General features: G+C 41.6%; 1 protein-coding gene across 4 annotated transcripts in view; it reads left to right on the forward strand.

Moving 5' to 3' along the window:
- KCNQ3 (potassium voltage-gated channel subfamily Q member 3) overlaps window positions 1-16,164 on the forward strand; it is a 151,990-nt gene extending 135,826 nt beyond the window's left edge. For all 4 annotated transcript variants that reach the window (XM_088148956.1, XM_088148957.1, XM_088148958.1 and 1 more), the window contains 6 exons: window positions 166-353; window positions 2,524-2,626; window positions 4,162-4,293; window positions 4,411-4,509; window positions 5,079-5,163; window positions 8,581-16,164. In XM_088148956.1, the coding sequence (XP_088005082.1) occupies window positions 166-353; window positions 2,524-2,626; window positions 4,162-4,293; window positions 4,411-4,509; window positions 5,079-5,163; window positions 8,581-9,309 (1,336 nt within the window). In that variant the 3' untranslated portion in view covers window positions 9,310-16,164. The remainder of the gene's footprint in view (window positions 1-165; window positions 354-2,523; window positions 2,627-4,161; window positions 4,294-4,410; window positions 4,510-5,078; window positions 5,164-8,580) is intronic.
- The last annotated feature ends 864 nt before the right edge of the window (window positions 16,165-17,028 follow it).

Here is a 17,028-nt window from a genome sequence, read left to right on the forward strand (position 1 = left end):
AGACCAGCCATTTTTGCCATCAGATTTCAGTGGCCCAATTTAAGGGAGCAAAGGAGAAGCTTGTAGATCACTGGGTGTGGTTGCCCACACCTGAGGTACACCTTGAAATGCAAACCTGATTTAAAATGAGGGAGAAAAAAATTATCCTTTTCCTTATCTTTTTAGCCAAAAGCTGGGTCTCTTGGATCGGGTTCGTGGTAGCAATACTAAAGGAAAGCTGTTTACTCCTCTGAATGTAGATGCGATTGAAGAAAGTCCATCTAAAGAATCTAAGAATGTTGTCTTGATTAATAGAGAGCGTTTACGCACTGCATTCAGGATGAAAGCTTATGCATTCTGGCAAAGCTCAGAAGGTAAATGTGTGTGTGTGCGCGCACGCGTCTGTGAACTTTCTTAGACTGTTTCACAAAGCATCTGCTTTGTTTTTGTTTTTGTTTTGTTTTTTTTTTGCTGGCTTTCCTTCTGAGTTGAGTTGAAATGGACCATTGCACTGTTTTTCTCATACAAGAAAAATATTTGATTCCTAGTTTTTAATACTAGGACTTTCAGACTCAAACTTTTACATCTGAGGAATGTTTTTCAGCAAAACATAGCCCCACTCATTGGTGGCTTTAGTTCATTCTTGGCTTTTGACATTCAATCCACTCATTAGTAACACAATCATTCTATTGAATATTGACGCCTTGGAATGAAATTGAGGAGTCACGTTCAGGATTCAGTTCTTATTTTCACGTTCAAATACTGGCATGACCTTTATATCCAATTTAGAGGACTCTGGATGGAAAAAAATGTATAAAAAATATGGGGCACATGGTCCATTACCTTCTTAAATATTGAAGTGCTGCTGTGAAAATGTCATGCGCGTGAATGAGGAATCAGGCCGTTATTAGAAAGCCATTTTCAAAGTAAATGGCAACATTCTGTATTGCTCCAGAAAGCAGGACCAAACCTAATGGTCTTAAGTAAAAAGGGTATTTATTTTGATTGAACATGGAAATAAACTTCTTGATAGGAAGGCCAGTTTGACAACAAAGGCTTGTTTTGTAGGAATGTGGCTGGTTCCCCCATCCTGAATGTTTTCAAGTAGAGCTTGGAAATGTCATCTGTTGAGGATAGTTGGGTTCTCAATTTTCGTCACTGAATGACTGGTTAGATTAAATCATGTAAGAAGCTTAGAGTCTCTCTCTCCTCCTGCCCATGTTGCTGACTTCAACTAGCATGATTAATGGCAATGGATCCTGGGCTTTGTAGTTCAGCAATATCTGGAGGGCTATTTGTTCTCCACCCCTTAATTAGATGGATCACAGTGTTTCCAATTTTAGGACTCTAAACCATCTCACCGTTTCAATAAGATACAAAATAAAATGCATTTCAATATCTAGTCTTAAGACCGATACTCAATAATGCTACTTTATATGCACATAAGGAATGGGTGGGCTTGACTGTGCTTTTGAATATTGTTTCCAAAGGAGCAAAAAAGAAAAAGAAAAATCATTGGAAGTTCTCATTGGTGAGGTGAAGAATTCTTGCGCTTACTTTACTACAAGGTGGTCAAAGAGGGTGTGAGTGTGTTGGTCTCTCCTTGTAGTCTGCAGTCCCATTAGCCTTGAACAGGAAGACTTGTTGAGAATGAGACACTGAGCCTCATGAATACAAAGCACTTCTGTACAAATGTAGAAAGTGTACAAAGCACTTATCTTTGAATCTTTACATTGTCAGCCTCATCTTCCAGGTTCGTGGAGCTCAATTGTAAGCTGTTTCTGGCTGTGCAGCATGGAGGCTGCTTTAAAGATCCAAAGAGAGGACTTTTGTACGCCTATTGCAAAGCATCTCTGTTAAAGGATGTATACAGAAGTACTGGGAAAACATACAGTACCAAGAGCAGTACCTCCTGCTTTCTTCAACAATAAAAGTAGTTCTAAAACACCAGCAAGAAAAAATTTCAAGCACCCTAGGGATAAGGTGGAAAAACTCAGGAAGTCATCATCACTCAGATAAGCAAAGGTTACCACCAGGCCCACAATCAAGCAGCAAACATATGCTAACCAAAGAACTACCAGAGGAGCAAAACAGAACCCCCACCCTTACCAGCACTGGCAAGGCAGGCCACAGCACATAAATAGAGAGCAAACCCCATCCCATTTTAGCAGTGAAGTTGTTACCTAGTCGGGTAATGAAACGTTTGCAAGAAAAGAACCAAGCTCAGAGAACCCCAAGGACTCCACAAACTCAGGAAGAAATTTTTCAGGAAATTGGAAGACAGATTTTGACATAATATTAGCTTGATTCTATATAAGTGAAATGGTGGTACCCAGGATAGGTTGGCATATTGAATCCAACACATTTTTTTTTTTAACTTCTGCATCTGCGAATTGGAGAATGTTCAGGATCCACGGGCTTGGGGTTTTTTTGGTGATTCCAACCTGAAGAAGACATAACAAATATTGTGTGAGCGACTTCGCATTGTTCTAATCTCTTCCGCATCTGGTTTGTCTATGTGGATCCATGTGGTCCACGTTTTAGATGCTGGAACAGGGGATCCTCTGGCAGAAGACAGAGGATACAGCAATGAGCTCCTCATAGAAGACCTGATCCCCACACTGAAGATGGTCATCCGAGCTGTTAGGTAAAATCTGTGCTGCTTGCCAGTGTGTGTGTGCATGTGTGGTTAAAATCAGGTTACAGTTTTGAAAAAAAATCACTGCAACTTATTTTTCACACAGCTTGCAATCAAGGCAGATTTGAGCATCTGAGCTCAAAATAGGCTATGTCACGCCCCAAACCGTGCTTGAACCATAGCAAAACTACTCCAAATGGCTTTGAATATAGTCCAGATGCTTCCAGCAATGTTTTGAAGTATGTTTTGAACTAGAAACAGCTACTTTGGGGCACTTCAAGCTTGAAACATTTTGAGTTCAAAATGTCTTGCACAGCTTTTGTGACATTAACTACTAATTTCATTGCTTTAAATAATTAGTTTTTATTTTTAAATGGCTGTAGTGATCTTATTAGCTGATGTCCCCCTTACCTGCTTCCTGCTAAGAAGAGCTAGTTTGGCAACCATAAAGAGAAGGATTTTTAACCGTAATCCATTATGAATGGAACTTATCAACAACTGGGCTAGACTTAGTGTCATTGTTATAGTCCATTAAATTAACTCACATTTATTCTCAGTGGGTTGTAGCAAACTGCTTATGGAGGCTGCACAAACCTTGCTTTGAAAGTTTGATTTGAAGAGGATTTAATCAAAGCACTCCTTTGAATCAAATGTGCAGATCTTTTCACTCCATCAAATCCCAGAGTCCCCCGCTGTGGGGAGATGGGCAGGGACAAGTCTATTAAATAAACAAATAAATAAATAAATAAATAAATCAGATGCTTTTAGATTGATCTGACAGCTGATGCACATTTCTGATCAGTTAGATCTACCCATTCAAATCAGCAATGTGAATGAATTGTCTCAACCTATCTCAGCTGGAATAAGATTTTGGCTTATGCGTATTCCCATATTCTTACTGCTTGATTGGATTATTTATTACTAACTACATGGGAATTCTTTGGCTGTTTTCATTTTATTATCTCTCTTAGTACTTATTAATTACACTTTCATTTAATATTAATAAGGCAGCTGTTCTTAGTGTTCGCACTAGTTTTTCCTCTGAAAGAAGTCTTAATGTTTGATAAGTATTTCACATAAATGGTTACTGTTAGAAATGGCTGGTTTTTATTATTTTACATGGTTTTAGGATTATGCTGTATGTTTTGGGTGTTTTTACTAAAACAGCAGAGTGAAGATTATGACGGTTAGTTTATTGGAAACTCCATTTCAGCAGTTAACAACTGAGAGAAACAGAACCACAGAAATCAACTTGGCACAGTCAGGTAGCGATTTGCCTAGGGATGCAGAAATCAGGAAGTGTAAAATGACATCCATCCACCTGAAGCAACTATGCAAAAGTTGCTACTAAGCCAGTGGTTCCAGGTTCACATCTATTCATTCTTGGAGTTCTAGCATGCTTGGATTTCCATGGGCTTGAAGTCATCTCCAGCTTGCACTCAGTTGAGGTCAAGATGGAGCATCAGGGATTCTTTGTATCTGAATAGTAATAGAAAACCAGGCTCACACAGAAGCATCTTTTCTGTAATTGTTTCTTGTACCAGGATACTACAGTTCCGCCTGTATAAGAAAAGATTCAAGGAGACTTTGAGGCCTTATGACGTCAAGGATGTGATAGAGCAATATTCAGCTGGACATCTTGACATGCTTTCCAGAATCAAATACCTTCAGGCAAGGTAAGATGGCCTTGGTTCCGCTAGTGCACTAAGTCCTTGGGACAGGTTAATGGGTTATACAGTATATAATATGACTAGACGTAGGAGTCCTTATGTTCTATTTTTATCTTCTTTCAGAATAGATATGGTTTTTGCACCTGGACCTCCATCTACTCCCAGACACAGAAAATCTCAAAAGGGAGGAACATTCTCTTACCCTTCACAGCAGTCTCCAAGGTGACATTTTTTGGGGTGCCACTCACTGAAAGCTACATTTACATCATTTTTCCCTGGTGCCATCATTTTTCCCATTTCCACTAAGTGCCAATGTAACGTGGGCCATAGATGTGCTGATACAATTTAAACTGAAGGATGTCCATTGTTACAGATATTTAAGAATCAAAAATATTTCATCAACTCTTCATCCAAGGATGCTGCTTTTCACCAACAGATTGATCTACTGAACTGATTTACTATCAGATACAAAAGCAAACTTGGGACACCATAATATGTAACACTGAGGTTGCATGGTTGTACACTGTGTAGTATAAAACTGTGTTCACTTATCTTTGGCTGTTGTACAGGACAAGAATGCACAGTAATTCTGCAGAATAATAATGCTTCAACATGGACAGTGGTAATTGTTATATCCAAACTATGGGTGTTGACTAGCATTTCAGAAAACCCTCCTTTGAAATGACATTGCCAAGAACCTGCTGTGTAAATGCATTGTGAAGTAGAAATATCTGTAGGAAGGATTTGGGTGGTTTTGCCTATGTGTAAAATGGAATCTTATCCCCTTTTAGGAATGAGCCATTCATAAGTAAACCATCCACAGACGATCCTGAAGACCAAAGCATGATGGGCAAATTTGTCAGAGTTGAAAGACAGGTATGAAGCACTCAGCAATTTGTGTCTGTGTTTTTCTCCTTCATAACTGAGATATTATAACATGTTGTGATTCATTTGTGATACAGTGGATAGCCTTTAAGTTAAGATTCAGTTTCTATCTAGTTCCTTCAGCCCTCAAGAATTGGTTTCTTTCTAGACGCATAGTTGCTGCGGTGATCAGAACTATCAAGAATCAATAAAACTGATGACTTCACCACAGGGTTGCCTATTCCAGGCTGTGTGCGATGGTGTCTCCAGCAATGACCGCTTGCTCTAGTAACTAGTTATAGAACTTACCAAGTTCTGGGACAGCACATCATTCATCAGTAATTACTAGCATGACTGCAAGCAATCGAGAAAGCAGTGGCAGAAGACTCTACAAGCTTGGCTTGTGGACTTCTTGGTGACAACCGTTCAGCCATTTTAAAAAACAGGATGCCAGATTAGTCAGACTTTTGCTTTGATCAGCAGGCACTTCTTAAGTTCTTGTAAGGACCAAAACAGAAGAGGACTGTCTTTTAGTGGGTGATCTGGAGGAGGCAAACAAAGAGGTCTTCTGCAATGATGCCAGTGCTTTTTGTGAGAAGCACCTTTTCCAGCAGCACTTGGCTAGTGCTGCTGGAGAAACCATGAAGAATGTGAAGTTGAGTGAAATGAAACAAGCTTTGCTTCACTGCTAAAAGAAAGGGGGCCATTCTGGAAGCAAGGAGGCCATGAGCAGGTTCAAGCGAATGCTAAGCCATGAAAAACCTAACCAAGGTTAACACTAACCAGAAGGGTATGATATTTAGATCCAAAGAGAGCAAAAGTTCTTCAGACCTGGTATAGACACCCTCTCTGGACCTGCTAGAGCACCTTAAAGGACTTACACCTTTGTCATGCCTCTGTCATGCCAGTGAGTATCCTGCACCCACACGGCTATCATGTAGACCCAGGAAAAGGCCCTGCTTCTTTCAGACCTGCCAGCAGAGACAGAAAGGTGCCCATGCCAGATCCAAGGCACTTTTGCCCACTTTGGATCCCAATATTTATTTACTTACTTAATTTAAAGGCCCCCCGACTCCTAAACAACAAAATATGTCATACTTTGAATGTTAACCAAGCTTAATATGCTTCCAGAAGGAGCTGGTGGGCTCTTCTAGGGAAATGGATATAGGCAATTTGATGCCCAGGTCCTTCTCTGGCTCAGCTACCTCAAAGTGGCTAAGGTGGCCAGATTGCTGGTGGTTGTGGCATTAGATTCCTTCTCGTAAATGCTAGAACCATGTTTTTCCATGACTCTATCATAGATGAGTGTCGAGACCCGGTATGTATTTCTGAGACCTTGAAGTTTTGAGTCCAGCATCAGCCACAATTCTAGGGTGGGAGGGGCAGGTAAAGACAACTATACATATACCTGATGATTTTGCAGTAACTAGGGTTCTTGCTTTGCAGGTGACATGTATGAATGCTTGTTTGTAAGTTTGGGTCATGGGGATAAGCTAGGGATCCTACCTATGCACCATCCACCTTGCCACATGGCAGGATCCTTCCTGTCCTTCTCTCCAGACTGCTGGTAGGGTATTCTCACCTTTTAACACTGGGGGACTTTAACCTCCATGCCCTGTGGGAAGACCCTGGGTGAGTCCAGAAATTTAAGGGCACCATAGCAACTATGGGCTGGTCCCAAATAATTTCACGCCCAGGACACCCAGACATCTTACGATAGAGCTAATGTTTATCTCTAAGCAGTTGATATGTGATCTAAAATTGGAGGATATCTGGGTTAGTCTTCTGCTGTGGCCAGATCATTGTCTGGTTGCCATCACTGCTGAAGGCTGCAGCTGGATAAAAGACCAGTTAGGATAGTCCAACCCAGGCACCTGATTAATCCAGATGGATTCCAGAGGGTGCTTTGGGATGTTCTCAGCAATCTCGGAGATAGTTTTGGTCAGAGACTGGTTGATCTCTGTAATTTATTGGTGACCAGAACGTTGAATTAATTATTTAATTTAAAACATTTGTATAGCTGCCTATCTTAAAACCAAATTCTGGGTGGCTTACAACCCAAGGGTAAAACAATATATACAACAATAAAAACAGAAAACAGTACAACCAAAAACAGAAAGACCTGGTGCCACCACCATACTTCCCTGAGGCAACGCACATTTTCCTCCCACTCTAACCTCACCCTATCCCAACACCTGGGGGGAAAGCTACCTCTTAAATGCTTTTCAGAAGGTCAAAAGGGTGGGAGACCTGGATCAGGGTCAGATCTCAAGTGGGAGGGTGTTCCACAGAGCAGAGGCTGCAACAGAAAAGGCATGCTTCCAAGAACTCACAAGGTAGCAATGTTTAGGGAAAGGGACCTGCAGCGTGGCTACCCTATCTGATCTGGTGGAAAAGGCAGATGTCCTCAGGGATCATTATTATTATTAAATGTTTATCCCACCTTTTTATATATAACTGAAGGCGGTAAACATACCTAGTACTCCTGCCTCCTGTTTTCCCCACAACAACCACCATTGAGGTGGGTTTGGCTGAGAGAGTGACTGGCCCGAGAGAGTGACTGGCCCAAAGTCACCCAGCTGGCTTTCATGCTTAAGAGGGACCTAGAACCTACAGTCTCCTGCTTTCTAGGCCAGTATCTTCACCACTACGCCAACATGGCTCTTGATGAGATCATGTTTGATGAGATCACAGCTAAGCAGGTTCTCCAGGCACACCACTCCTAGGAAGCTTCTTGATTTACTGAGGAACTTAGGGAGAGAAAGAGACAGCAGAGACGCCTGGTGCTTATGGAAGAAGACCAAGACTGAGTTGGGGTGGACATGAGTAAGAGTACATGTTCAAGCCTACACCATGGGAATAAAGACAGCAACGTATCCCCATTTTGTGCATTTATGGCCTATTTAGGGTGAACTATGCCATTTGGTGAGTTAGGAAGATCTTTTGGAGAGCCAGAGTGAGATTTTGGGGAAGCACTTCACAGATACCATTGTAATCAGCTCTGGCCTGGACCCTGCGTGGGCATAATTGGGGGAGGTGAGTGGGGTAGTAACTTGCAAGCTTACCAGGTATTTGTTTCAGCTTGTTGACTTTGAAGAAATAGGGTGATCAGTGGTATGAGTTCTATTAAATGTGGGCTAGATCCATGCCTCACTTTGTTCCTTTAAGAAGTGTGGGAGGGTGTGAGAAATTGGATCTGGGAGATAGCAAAGACCTCTTTGAGAGTAGGTTATACCCTCTGCCTTAAAAGAGATGGTGGTGTCTCCCCCATTGAAGAGACGCTCCCTGGATCTGGCAGGACTAGTGTAGGCAGTATGGGGTTAGTAGTCTGACTTGAGATAAGTCACTTTTCAGTTGAGCATAGTTTGCTCTTATTTTGGAAAGCCAACTATTTATTCCAGTTGAGTTCTGATGACTGTTGTCTTCTAGGTCCATGACATGGGGAAGAAGCTGGATTTTTTAGTAGATATGCACAAGCAGCATATGGGACAGCTGCAAGTCCAAGTCACCGAAGCGTGTCCTTTGAAAGAAGCAACATCCCCAGCTGACGATAACCGATTTTCTGAACTGAAATCCATCATTTACAAATACTCCAAGCCTTCCATTCATGAGTTGTCTCCAAGCTTCCACCATGTTCCTGTGAACAAAGTTCCTCCTTTTGGATTCTCAACCCAGGACTGTGGTCATAGTCCACTTTCATTGCCACTGAGTGAGCAGAACTCAGGCAGATGGCAAGCCATGCCATTCTCAACTACATACTCAGAAAGGCCCACAGTTCTACCAATACTGACTTTCATGGACCCTCATCTTTCCTTTCAGTCCCCGCCGAGAGAGCTCTGGAGCCCCCATTCGGACAGAATCTCCTCAAGGCAGAGGCAAAGCATGACAAGAGACAGTGACACCCCCCTATCCCTGCTCTCTGTCAATCATGAGGAACTTGAACGCTCACCAAGTGGGTTTAGCATCTCTCAAGACAAAGATGACTTCCTTTTCGGGCCAAATGGAGGAACAAGTTGGATGAAAGAAAAACGCTATTTGGCTGAGGGTGAAACAGACACAGATACTGACCCTTTCACTCCAAGTGGTTCTATGCCTCTGTCCTCAACAGGGGATGGGATTTCTGATTCAATATGGACTCCTTCAAGCAAGCCAATTTAAACTTCTCTAAGGGGTTGGGGATGGGGAGGGTGGAGACACAGGCTGGCTTTTTCTTGTCATGTGAACTTAAACTTTGTATATCTTATTATACATGCCCAAAGCTTCCTTTCGCAAAAGCAAAAACAATCAACCTCACCCTCCCTCCACCACCAATGGCTGTCGTGCATGCTGGTATTAGTCGACCTCGTTCTCCGCCATTTCACACAGTTGGGTGATGCAGTTCTCCTCATGCTGCCAAAACTGAGCGGCTACGTTTTGCACAGGGTTTTGCATGACTTTATGCTCTAAAGGGTACAGGGGATTTCTTCCATGATTAAAATCATGAAAAATACTATTGCTGAATAAGCCAAGGGTCAGGTCAATGCCAGAGCAAAAACACTGCAGACATGTGGAGGGACACAGGCTGCATTTTTGTGAGCAGAACAACACTCATTTCTAGAATGATGCCGTTTGCAATGGGTGCATGCTTTCGGATCATTCCTCTTTGCAATTTTAGCTGATTCACTCTTGGTTGTCCATTTTGTTCTCTCCCATGTCACCCTAGTAGGCTGATTAATTCTGTTCATTTGACATTTGGCAGATGACCTCCCTGCCCTCCCGCCACCTGCACTTGCATCTATGTAAGAAGCCAGAGAGTGTTATACATTCCAGTACCCAGAGAACTGAAGTGTTTTTCTGCACAACTCGCATGTTGTTGATATCCGTGGAGCTTAGACACACTTAACATGCTTCAGAATATTGTTTTCACTCATTAACTCCAAAGTCCATGGGCCAAATGAGTGAAGCATCATTTCTCCTAAGTTTCCTTGAATTAAGCAAGTTTTTAACCCAACATTTTACCCAGTGTTTGCTGGCCTCTGCTTGTCCCTTTATGCTTGTCCCTTTATGGTGGTAGCCATATCTGTAGCACTTAGGGCAGTAATCTCTTCCTGAATCACGATGAGAGATGGGTCTGTTAAGACATGGCTTGATCACTTCTCAGTTGCTCATAGCATTACACCTATGTGCTGCTCCTCCTGTTATTCCATAAAGAGTCACCACTTGAACATCACAGGGAACATTTTCTTCTCGATTTCAGTGGAACTGAAATCTAATCCAGGGTGTTTCAACAATTAGTGAGCATCCCAGATGTCTGCAGGGGTCCATTTTAAGTAACTCTTAAAAAGGTTGCGTGCATAAAAGAATAGATGGAATTTCCCACTTTCCCTTTCTGGATGAGCCTGTTTGTGCATATACGTAAAGCACTTTGAATTCAGCAAATAGTTGAGTCTTTCCCATTTTATTATTAGTTGCCTGCACATTGTGGGATTCCTTTATGTGATTGTTGGCAAGGAAGTGATGCAAGTCTTAGGTTTTCCTTCATGGGAGCTGGCGTACTTGCTTGTAGAGAGGAGTAAAATCTGGCTCAGACACCAAGTGGAGCAGAAATGCAGTTCCCAAAGTACAGCATAGTTACATGGGATAGGCTTCCTTATTTGTTGAGGGAACCCACATCAAATGCGTAGGTTCAGGATGGGGACGTTGCTTGTTCAATAACAGCAGGTGTGAAAAAGATCTTGAAATAGCCCTTGCCTGCAAATTAAATATTAAATATATAATTCTATATTTTTATATTTAATATTAAATGTTACAGCATGTGATATGGCAGTGGAAAAAAAAGGCAGTTTTAGGCTGCATCAGAAGAAGCTGTGATGAAGTCATGTGTGTCATGATATTGTTGGAGAGATGACATGAATCATGTACTTGCCCCATTTTGCACCACCATGACACACAATAACTGCCTTGCCTCCCCTATGGATGCCCCTGCATCAACTAACTTGAAATCTATTTTCCAGTCCTGGCCATCGTCAGTTTCACTGCATTCTGCTTTGATCTGACTCCTCACTTGAAGGACTTTTCCCAGTTCTTGACTCATGTTATGAGGAATTAATGGAAATGGAACAAGGGCAGAGAAGAGCCAAGGGGATGAACAGGGACTAGAAACTAAATCCTATGAGCAGAGATTGACGTAGCTACACGTGGTGGCTGCAAAAATCTCCTAGAGAAGGTCAAGACGTGGCGTCTCATCCAAGAATGGAGAAAAAGGAATAATGGATATATGTTACAGGAAGGCTGATCTTGACCAAGAATAAAATTTCCTAACTATAAGGTGACTTTGAAGGTAGTGCCAATGACCCAAAGGTGACCTTGAAGGTAGTGCCAATGATCCAGTAATATGCTGGGCTCTCCATCCCTGAATATCTTGGAAAAGTACAGCTTCCTGCCTTTCAGCATTGCAGGGAGGTGCAACATTCACACTCCCACGAGCTCTGAGACACCTTTCTGAGACTGAATTTGAAGTACCGCACTGCCCAAATGGATAAAAACTGAGTCAGCCGTGTGACACAACCACTAAAAAGGGAAATGTGTTTTTAGGTTGCATCAAGACAAGGAGGGTTACTAAATGATAGGAGGTAAATATTTCACTCTATGTTGGTCACGTTCATCTCGAGGAGAGGTTGAAGGACGGGTTGGTTTAGCCTTGTGAATATCAGATTGAGATATGATAGCGCTCCAAGTACCTGATGGGGGTGCCTCACACAAAAAGGTTCCTTTTCTATCTTTCCAGAAATCAGGATGCAAAATAATAAACATTCTGGTTAAATTTCAGGAAATGCTTCCTTGCTGGACGATGATCCAGAAACATAACAGTCCCCCTTTTATTGGAAGTGTTTAAGCGAGGTTAGAGAACCATCTCTTTGGGATGCTTTAGTTTGGAATCCTGTGCTGAGCAGATGTTGGACTCCATCCATGGCCCTTTCTGATTTCTATGATTGCAGTGCAGAGAAGTATGTGGATGTCTGCCTCTCTGCATCTAAAATCCTCTTTTTAATGTGGAAGCCATCACAGATGATGAGAGCCACACACAAGTCACCTTCAGCTCTAGGGATGTAGACAGCTCCATCTAGCCCTCCATGGATTCATCTGTCTTATCACATCTGTCCTATCATCTGCTACCATGGTCATTAGGGGCAGAAGTGATATCTCATGCACCTTGTCATCATTGTGCAAATGATGGGACTGATGTACTGCCTATGTCTGCTACTGGAACCTTTTAACTGGAGATGCCAGGATTGGACTTACTCTATGCAAAACAGAAGCTCTATTATTCAACTAGCTAGATAACTGGCCGACATGTCCCTGATCTTACATTGCCAGCATAGCAAGAGATTGATGCAGACTTTAATCTAGTGGCAATCACTATATTGCAAGGTAAGAATATTCCTTTGCAACATTTGCACAAGGATATTTATTTATTGAGAGCCAGTTTGGCATAGTGGTGAAGGCATCAGGCTAGAAACTCGGAGAATGTGAGTTCTAGTCCCACCTTAGGCACAAAGCCATCTGGGGGATTTGGGGCCAGTCACTTCCTCTGAGCCCTAGGAAGAAAGCAATGGCCAACCACTTCTGAAAATGTTGGCAGGAGTCAAGACTTACTTGAAGGAGAATGTACAGTATATATCATATATATAATACTGCCTTTCATTCAGGAGATCAAAGCAGCATGGATAATGTTCCCTTCTTCTAGTGGTCCCCAGAACAGCAGCCCCTTGACATAAATTGGGTTGAGAGAGAAAGTGACTGGCCTGACATCATTCAGTGAACTTATGTGGCTGAGGTTGGATTTGAACCTATATCTCCCTACTTCTAGTCCCGCACCTTAACCTCTATACCAGAAGGGCTTAGTTGTGGCTGTGATGTTTTTTTCCTCAGTAGACCTAAGAAAAACCATTTGTGAAAGCTAGCGATGGAAAAATCTCAGACAATCTTGGTTATACATTCCTGCTCCCCGCCCCCCATGGATTTTGTATATTGTTGCCTTTTATTATGCGACAATGGTTATTTTCTTATATTATCAAAACACCTTCGAAAACCCAGTGGCTGCCTAGCATTGTGTGAATATCTGATGCAAAAACTTGATGCTAAGGCAAGTCATTCAAATCATCCTTCAATTCAAATTGCCCCATTGAACTGAACTTTTAAATCAATTGAGCAATTCATTAGACTTCTGCATAATGTGCCTGCTTATTGTCAAATTCATGATTTCAATTAGCATGTTGAATCAAGCTAAATCAACAGTTTCAATCAATGAATCAACTCCAGCCATCCAGTCAAATCAATGATTGGAATTAGATCTTAGATAACTCATGCACCCCTATGAGATTTCATTTCACCATGTTTTCCCCCCCACAAAGTCTTTCTAACTGTGCATTTGAGGAGCACCATTACATCTACAAGAAATGCTGCTCCATTTTGAGAGGGGCCAATGTTTATCCCCCTACAAATTTGGAAACAGCCATTTTTAAAATTGCAAAGTGTTAACTGCTGACTGGGGTAAACAGTTTATGACTGATCAGAAGTAATACAGGTTAGTCCAAACGCATGGTGAGAAGGTAACTTAAAATAGTTAGCAAGCCTCAAAACAAACAAATAATGAATAAATAAGCATGAAGCCCACCCTTTTCCAGCATACGAAAATATACCCACTTTGCAATTCTAAACAAAGCATCAAATTGCTGTTGCTCCTCCTGTTTTATTTTGTAAGAATGCCAGTGTCATTCTTAAAAATATATTTGGCCATCAATAAAGATCATGCTAGAGGCTGGGCTGGGCCTTGCAGTATGTCAGTTTCCCATTGAAAAAATGTTGCTGGGCAGGGTAATAGGGAGATCTTGGGAAGGCCCCATGCTTTTATCTATGGACCTGGTAAACCTATATAATTTAGGATTGTATACGGTGCTTAGAATGGCTGTTTTGGACAGCAGTAAATGAAGGGTAGAATGAAGAAAAAAGAACTATTTTCAGAATCAAAGTAAATAGAACAAGGAGGAACATTGATTTAAGCATCAGTAACCTTTACTGACAAGGTAGGTGGGTTTCAGTTTATACAAGGTGGTTCTTGTATTTTTATCCAGAAACTGTGGGTTGGCTCTATTTCTAACAATGTGGAATGGAAGCCACCAATGAATTGATGGGGTAGTGACAAATTTCCATCTCTGGCCCTGAATGGGGTCAAACTACTCCATTCAGATCTTGTGTGCAATCTAGGGGTCCTCATGGAATCACAGCCCCTGCTTGAAGAACACATGGTAGTTGTAGCCAAGACGCCTTACTTTGCTTGCCAGGTGCATCTTTCTTTGGAAGAGGAGGTTCTTCAGGTTACTCATGATGTGGTCAGCTTGTGGTTGGACTGTTGCAATGCACTATTAGAAACTATTTTGAAGCTGCAGCTGGTGAAGAACATAATGGCATGAGCTGTGATGGGCAGGCCATGTCCTGCTCATGTAACATCCATGACCCATGAGCTTTACTGGTTTGGCTTCTGGGTGCAATTCAAGATGCCAGTCGTTACTTTTAAAGCCCTACGTGACATAGGCCCTGGTGATTTGAAGGACTGCCAGTTCCCCTCCCATGGTTTCGGCCCACTCCGCAAGATCTGGCAGTGCCATCTAGCAGGACCTAGGAGGCAGGTCTTCTTCTAGGGGAAGGGAGGGGACTGGAGCAGCAGGAAATCCTGGTTTCAGTGATTGCAAAAAGATCTGAAAGAATGGGAGATAAATTTTTCAGTATCCCTTTCACTCCTCTTTGTTTTTAAAATCAAGCTGCATGATTTAATCTGGACTTCAGATTGTTCTATCAGTCCTTTCAAGGTAGATTCCAAGTTACCAAATTGTTTCAGAGTCTGATGTGATTGAAATGCATTCAGTCGCTCCCCCCCCCCCCCCGCTACTTTACAGCAACTTCCTAGGTTGGAAGCTCAGCTCCCCAAATTTCCAGACAGTCAGGCTTTTGGTTGTTCCATATTCAGGGAAGGAGATCAGAGAAGGCTCCTTCAGGGACAGACTGCCTATCCAGAAAGATTGCAGATCGAAAAACCAACAGCAATTGCATTTTTAAAAAATTTAATGATTGGTTTAATGGTTTGTTCATTTAAGAGATTTGTAGAGCCACCTGTCTTACACAACATAACTCTGGGTGGGTTCAAAAATAACAAAACAAAAAGATGAATGTAGTGTCAAAGCCTTGCAATGTATCAACCCATACCTGAATCCCTTAGCTTCAGTTGAAGATGAAAATTAAACACCTAGAAGTTTGGAGCCTTGTATCTTTAGCGATCTCCAGTTTCTTTTTATCTTCTGCGAATCCAAGCTCAGGCAAAGGGCTGCAGACTGTTCATGTTGTCATTTGTTTTATTTCTAACATACATACAGAACAATGAAAACGATCCTCCGTCACTCTTATCTTCAAAATCACCGAGAGGAACCCTTTGCTAGGGCATGGCTAGACTCAGAATGGGCCATTGGGCAAAACGAATAACATTGCTAAACTTTCAGTCACCGCGAAGTCCAACATGCAACATCTCTTAAACAAATACTGGTAAAGTATTTCAAATACTAGCATCTTCAAGCAGCCTTTTCTAAATCATTCCTTTTCTATTGCATTTGCAGGTCCTTAGGGTTTAAATGGCCAGCTTTATTTCCTGAATTTCCAGCTTAGACCCCATCATAACCTGTATTTTTGTGCCTTGCTCACTCAAAAAAAAATTTCTTCATGCTACAGAGATGCTTCTCAGATTTTGGCTGACAAGGGAACATAAATTGTATACAAGTGGCCTTTAGTACTCTTCCTAATATTATTCCATGGAATTTTGAAATGGTCCGTGTCATTTATATTCCAGCACTGTTCAATGTTTTAACTTTAATCAGTTGATTTCAATGTATGTATTTAGATAGCTATATTGTGCGAATAACACTTCTTACCTGCTTTTTTAAAAAATTATGTTCTGCTTTTAAACAAACCTGCACCAATGATGAATAAATCAATAGACATTTCAATTGCTTGCCGTTTGGAGGGATTTTATAAATATTATAAAGCTAGGGAGGGAAGTCCTTGAAGAGCTGAGCAAATGGAATTCTTTCTAACCCTTTTACTAGCAGTAGCCTTCAGAGGCATTTGCATTTTCTTCTGTGTAATGAAGTTATGTGCTGCATCCGTGTGTACTTTCTGTCCAGGGAATAATCAAGCTATCCACGTTGCCTCTGTGTGTGTGTGTGTGAGAGAGAGAGAGAGAGAAAGAGAGAGAGAGAGAGAGGCAGGAAAAGTCTAGTCAGAGTGGAGGCACCCATTTTTTGTGGGTATGTCTATGTCTTTATTCCCTCTTAGTATTATGTATATGCGTGCATTGTGAAGCATAGGACAATACAAAATACAAATACAAAATACTTTAATGACCAAGTATAAAATATATACAAGGAATTTGTCTTCAGTGACGAACAGCAAGATCAATGGTGCGTTTGGATAACAACAGAAAATTAATAAACAATAACAATAACACTGCCCAGTAAAATAACTTTTCCAAAAGAAGAAGCCACTGTCCAGCACATATCAACTCATGTAGTATTTAACAGAGCAATGGCACAAGGGAAAAAACTATTCCGATCTCTAGATGTTTTAACATATGGTGCTCTGTAGCGTCATCCTGAAGGAAGAAGTTGGAACAGTTTATATCCAGGATGGGAAGAGTCTGCAGATATCCTCTCTGCCTTCCTTTTGACCCTCACAGTATATAGTTCTTCTATAGAAGGCAGGCGGGTCGCAATTATCCTTTCTGCAGACATAACTATCCATTGGAGTCTGAGTCTGTCCTGTTTGGTTGCGGAATCAAACCAGATAGTTATA

Source organism: Python bivittatus, unplaced genomic scaffold (assembly GCF_059951505.1).
Source record: "Python bivittatus isolate LINGU-HERP-01145 unplaced genomic scaffold, Pbiv_v1 ctg000590_np1212, whole genome shotgun sequence".
Lineage (NCBI taxonomy): Eukaryota > Metazoa > Chordata > Lepidosauria > Squamata > Pythonidae > Python > Python bivittatus.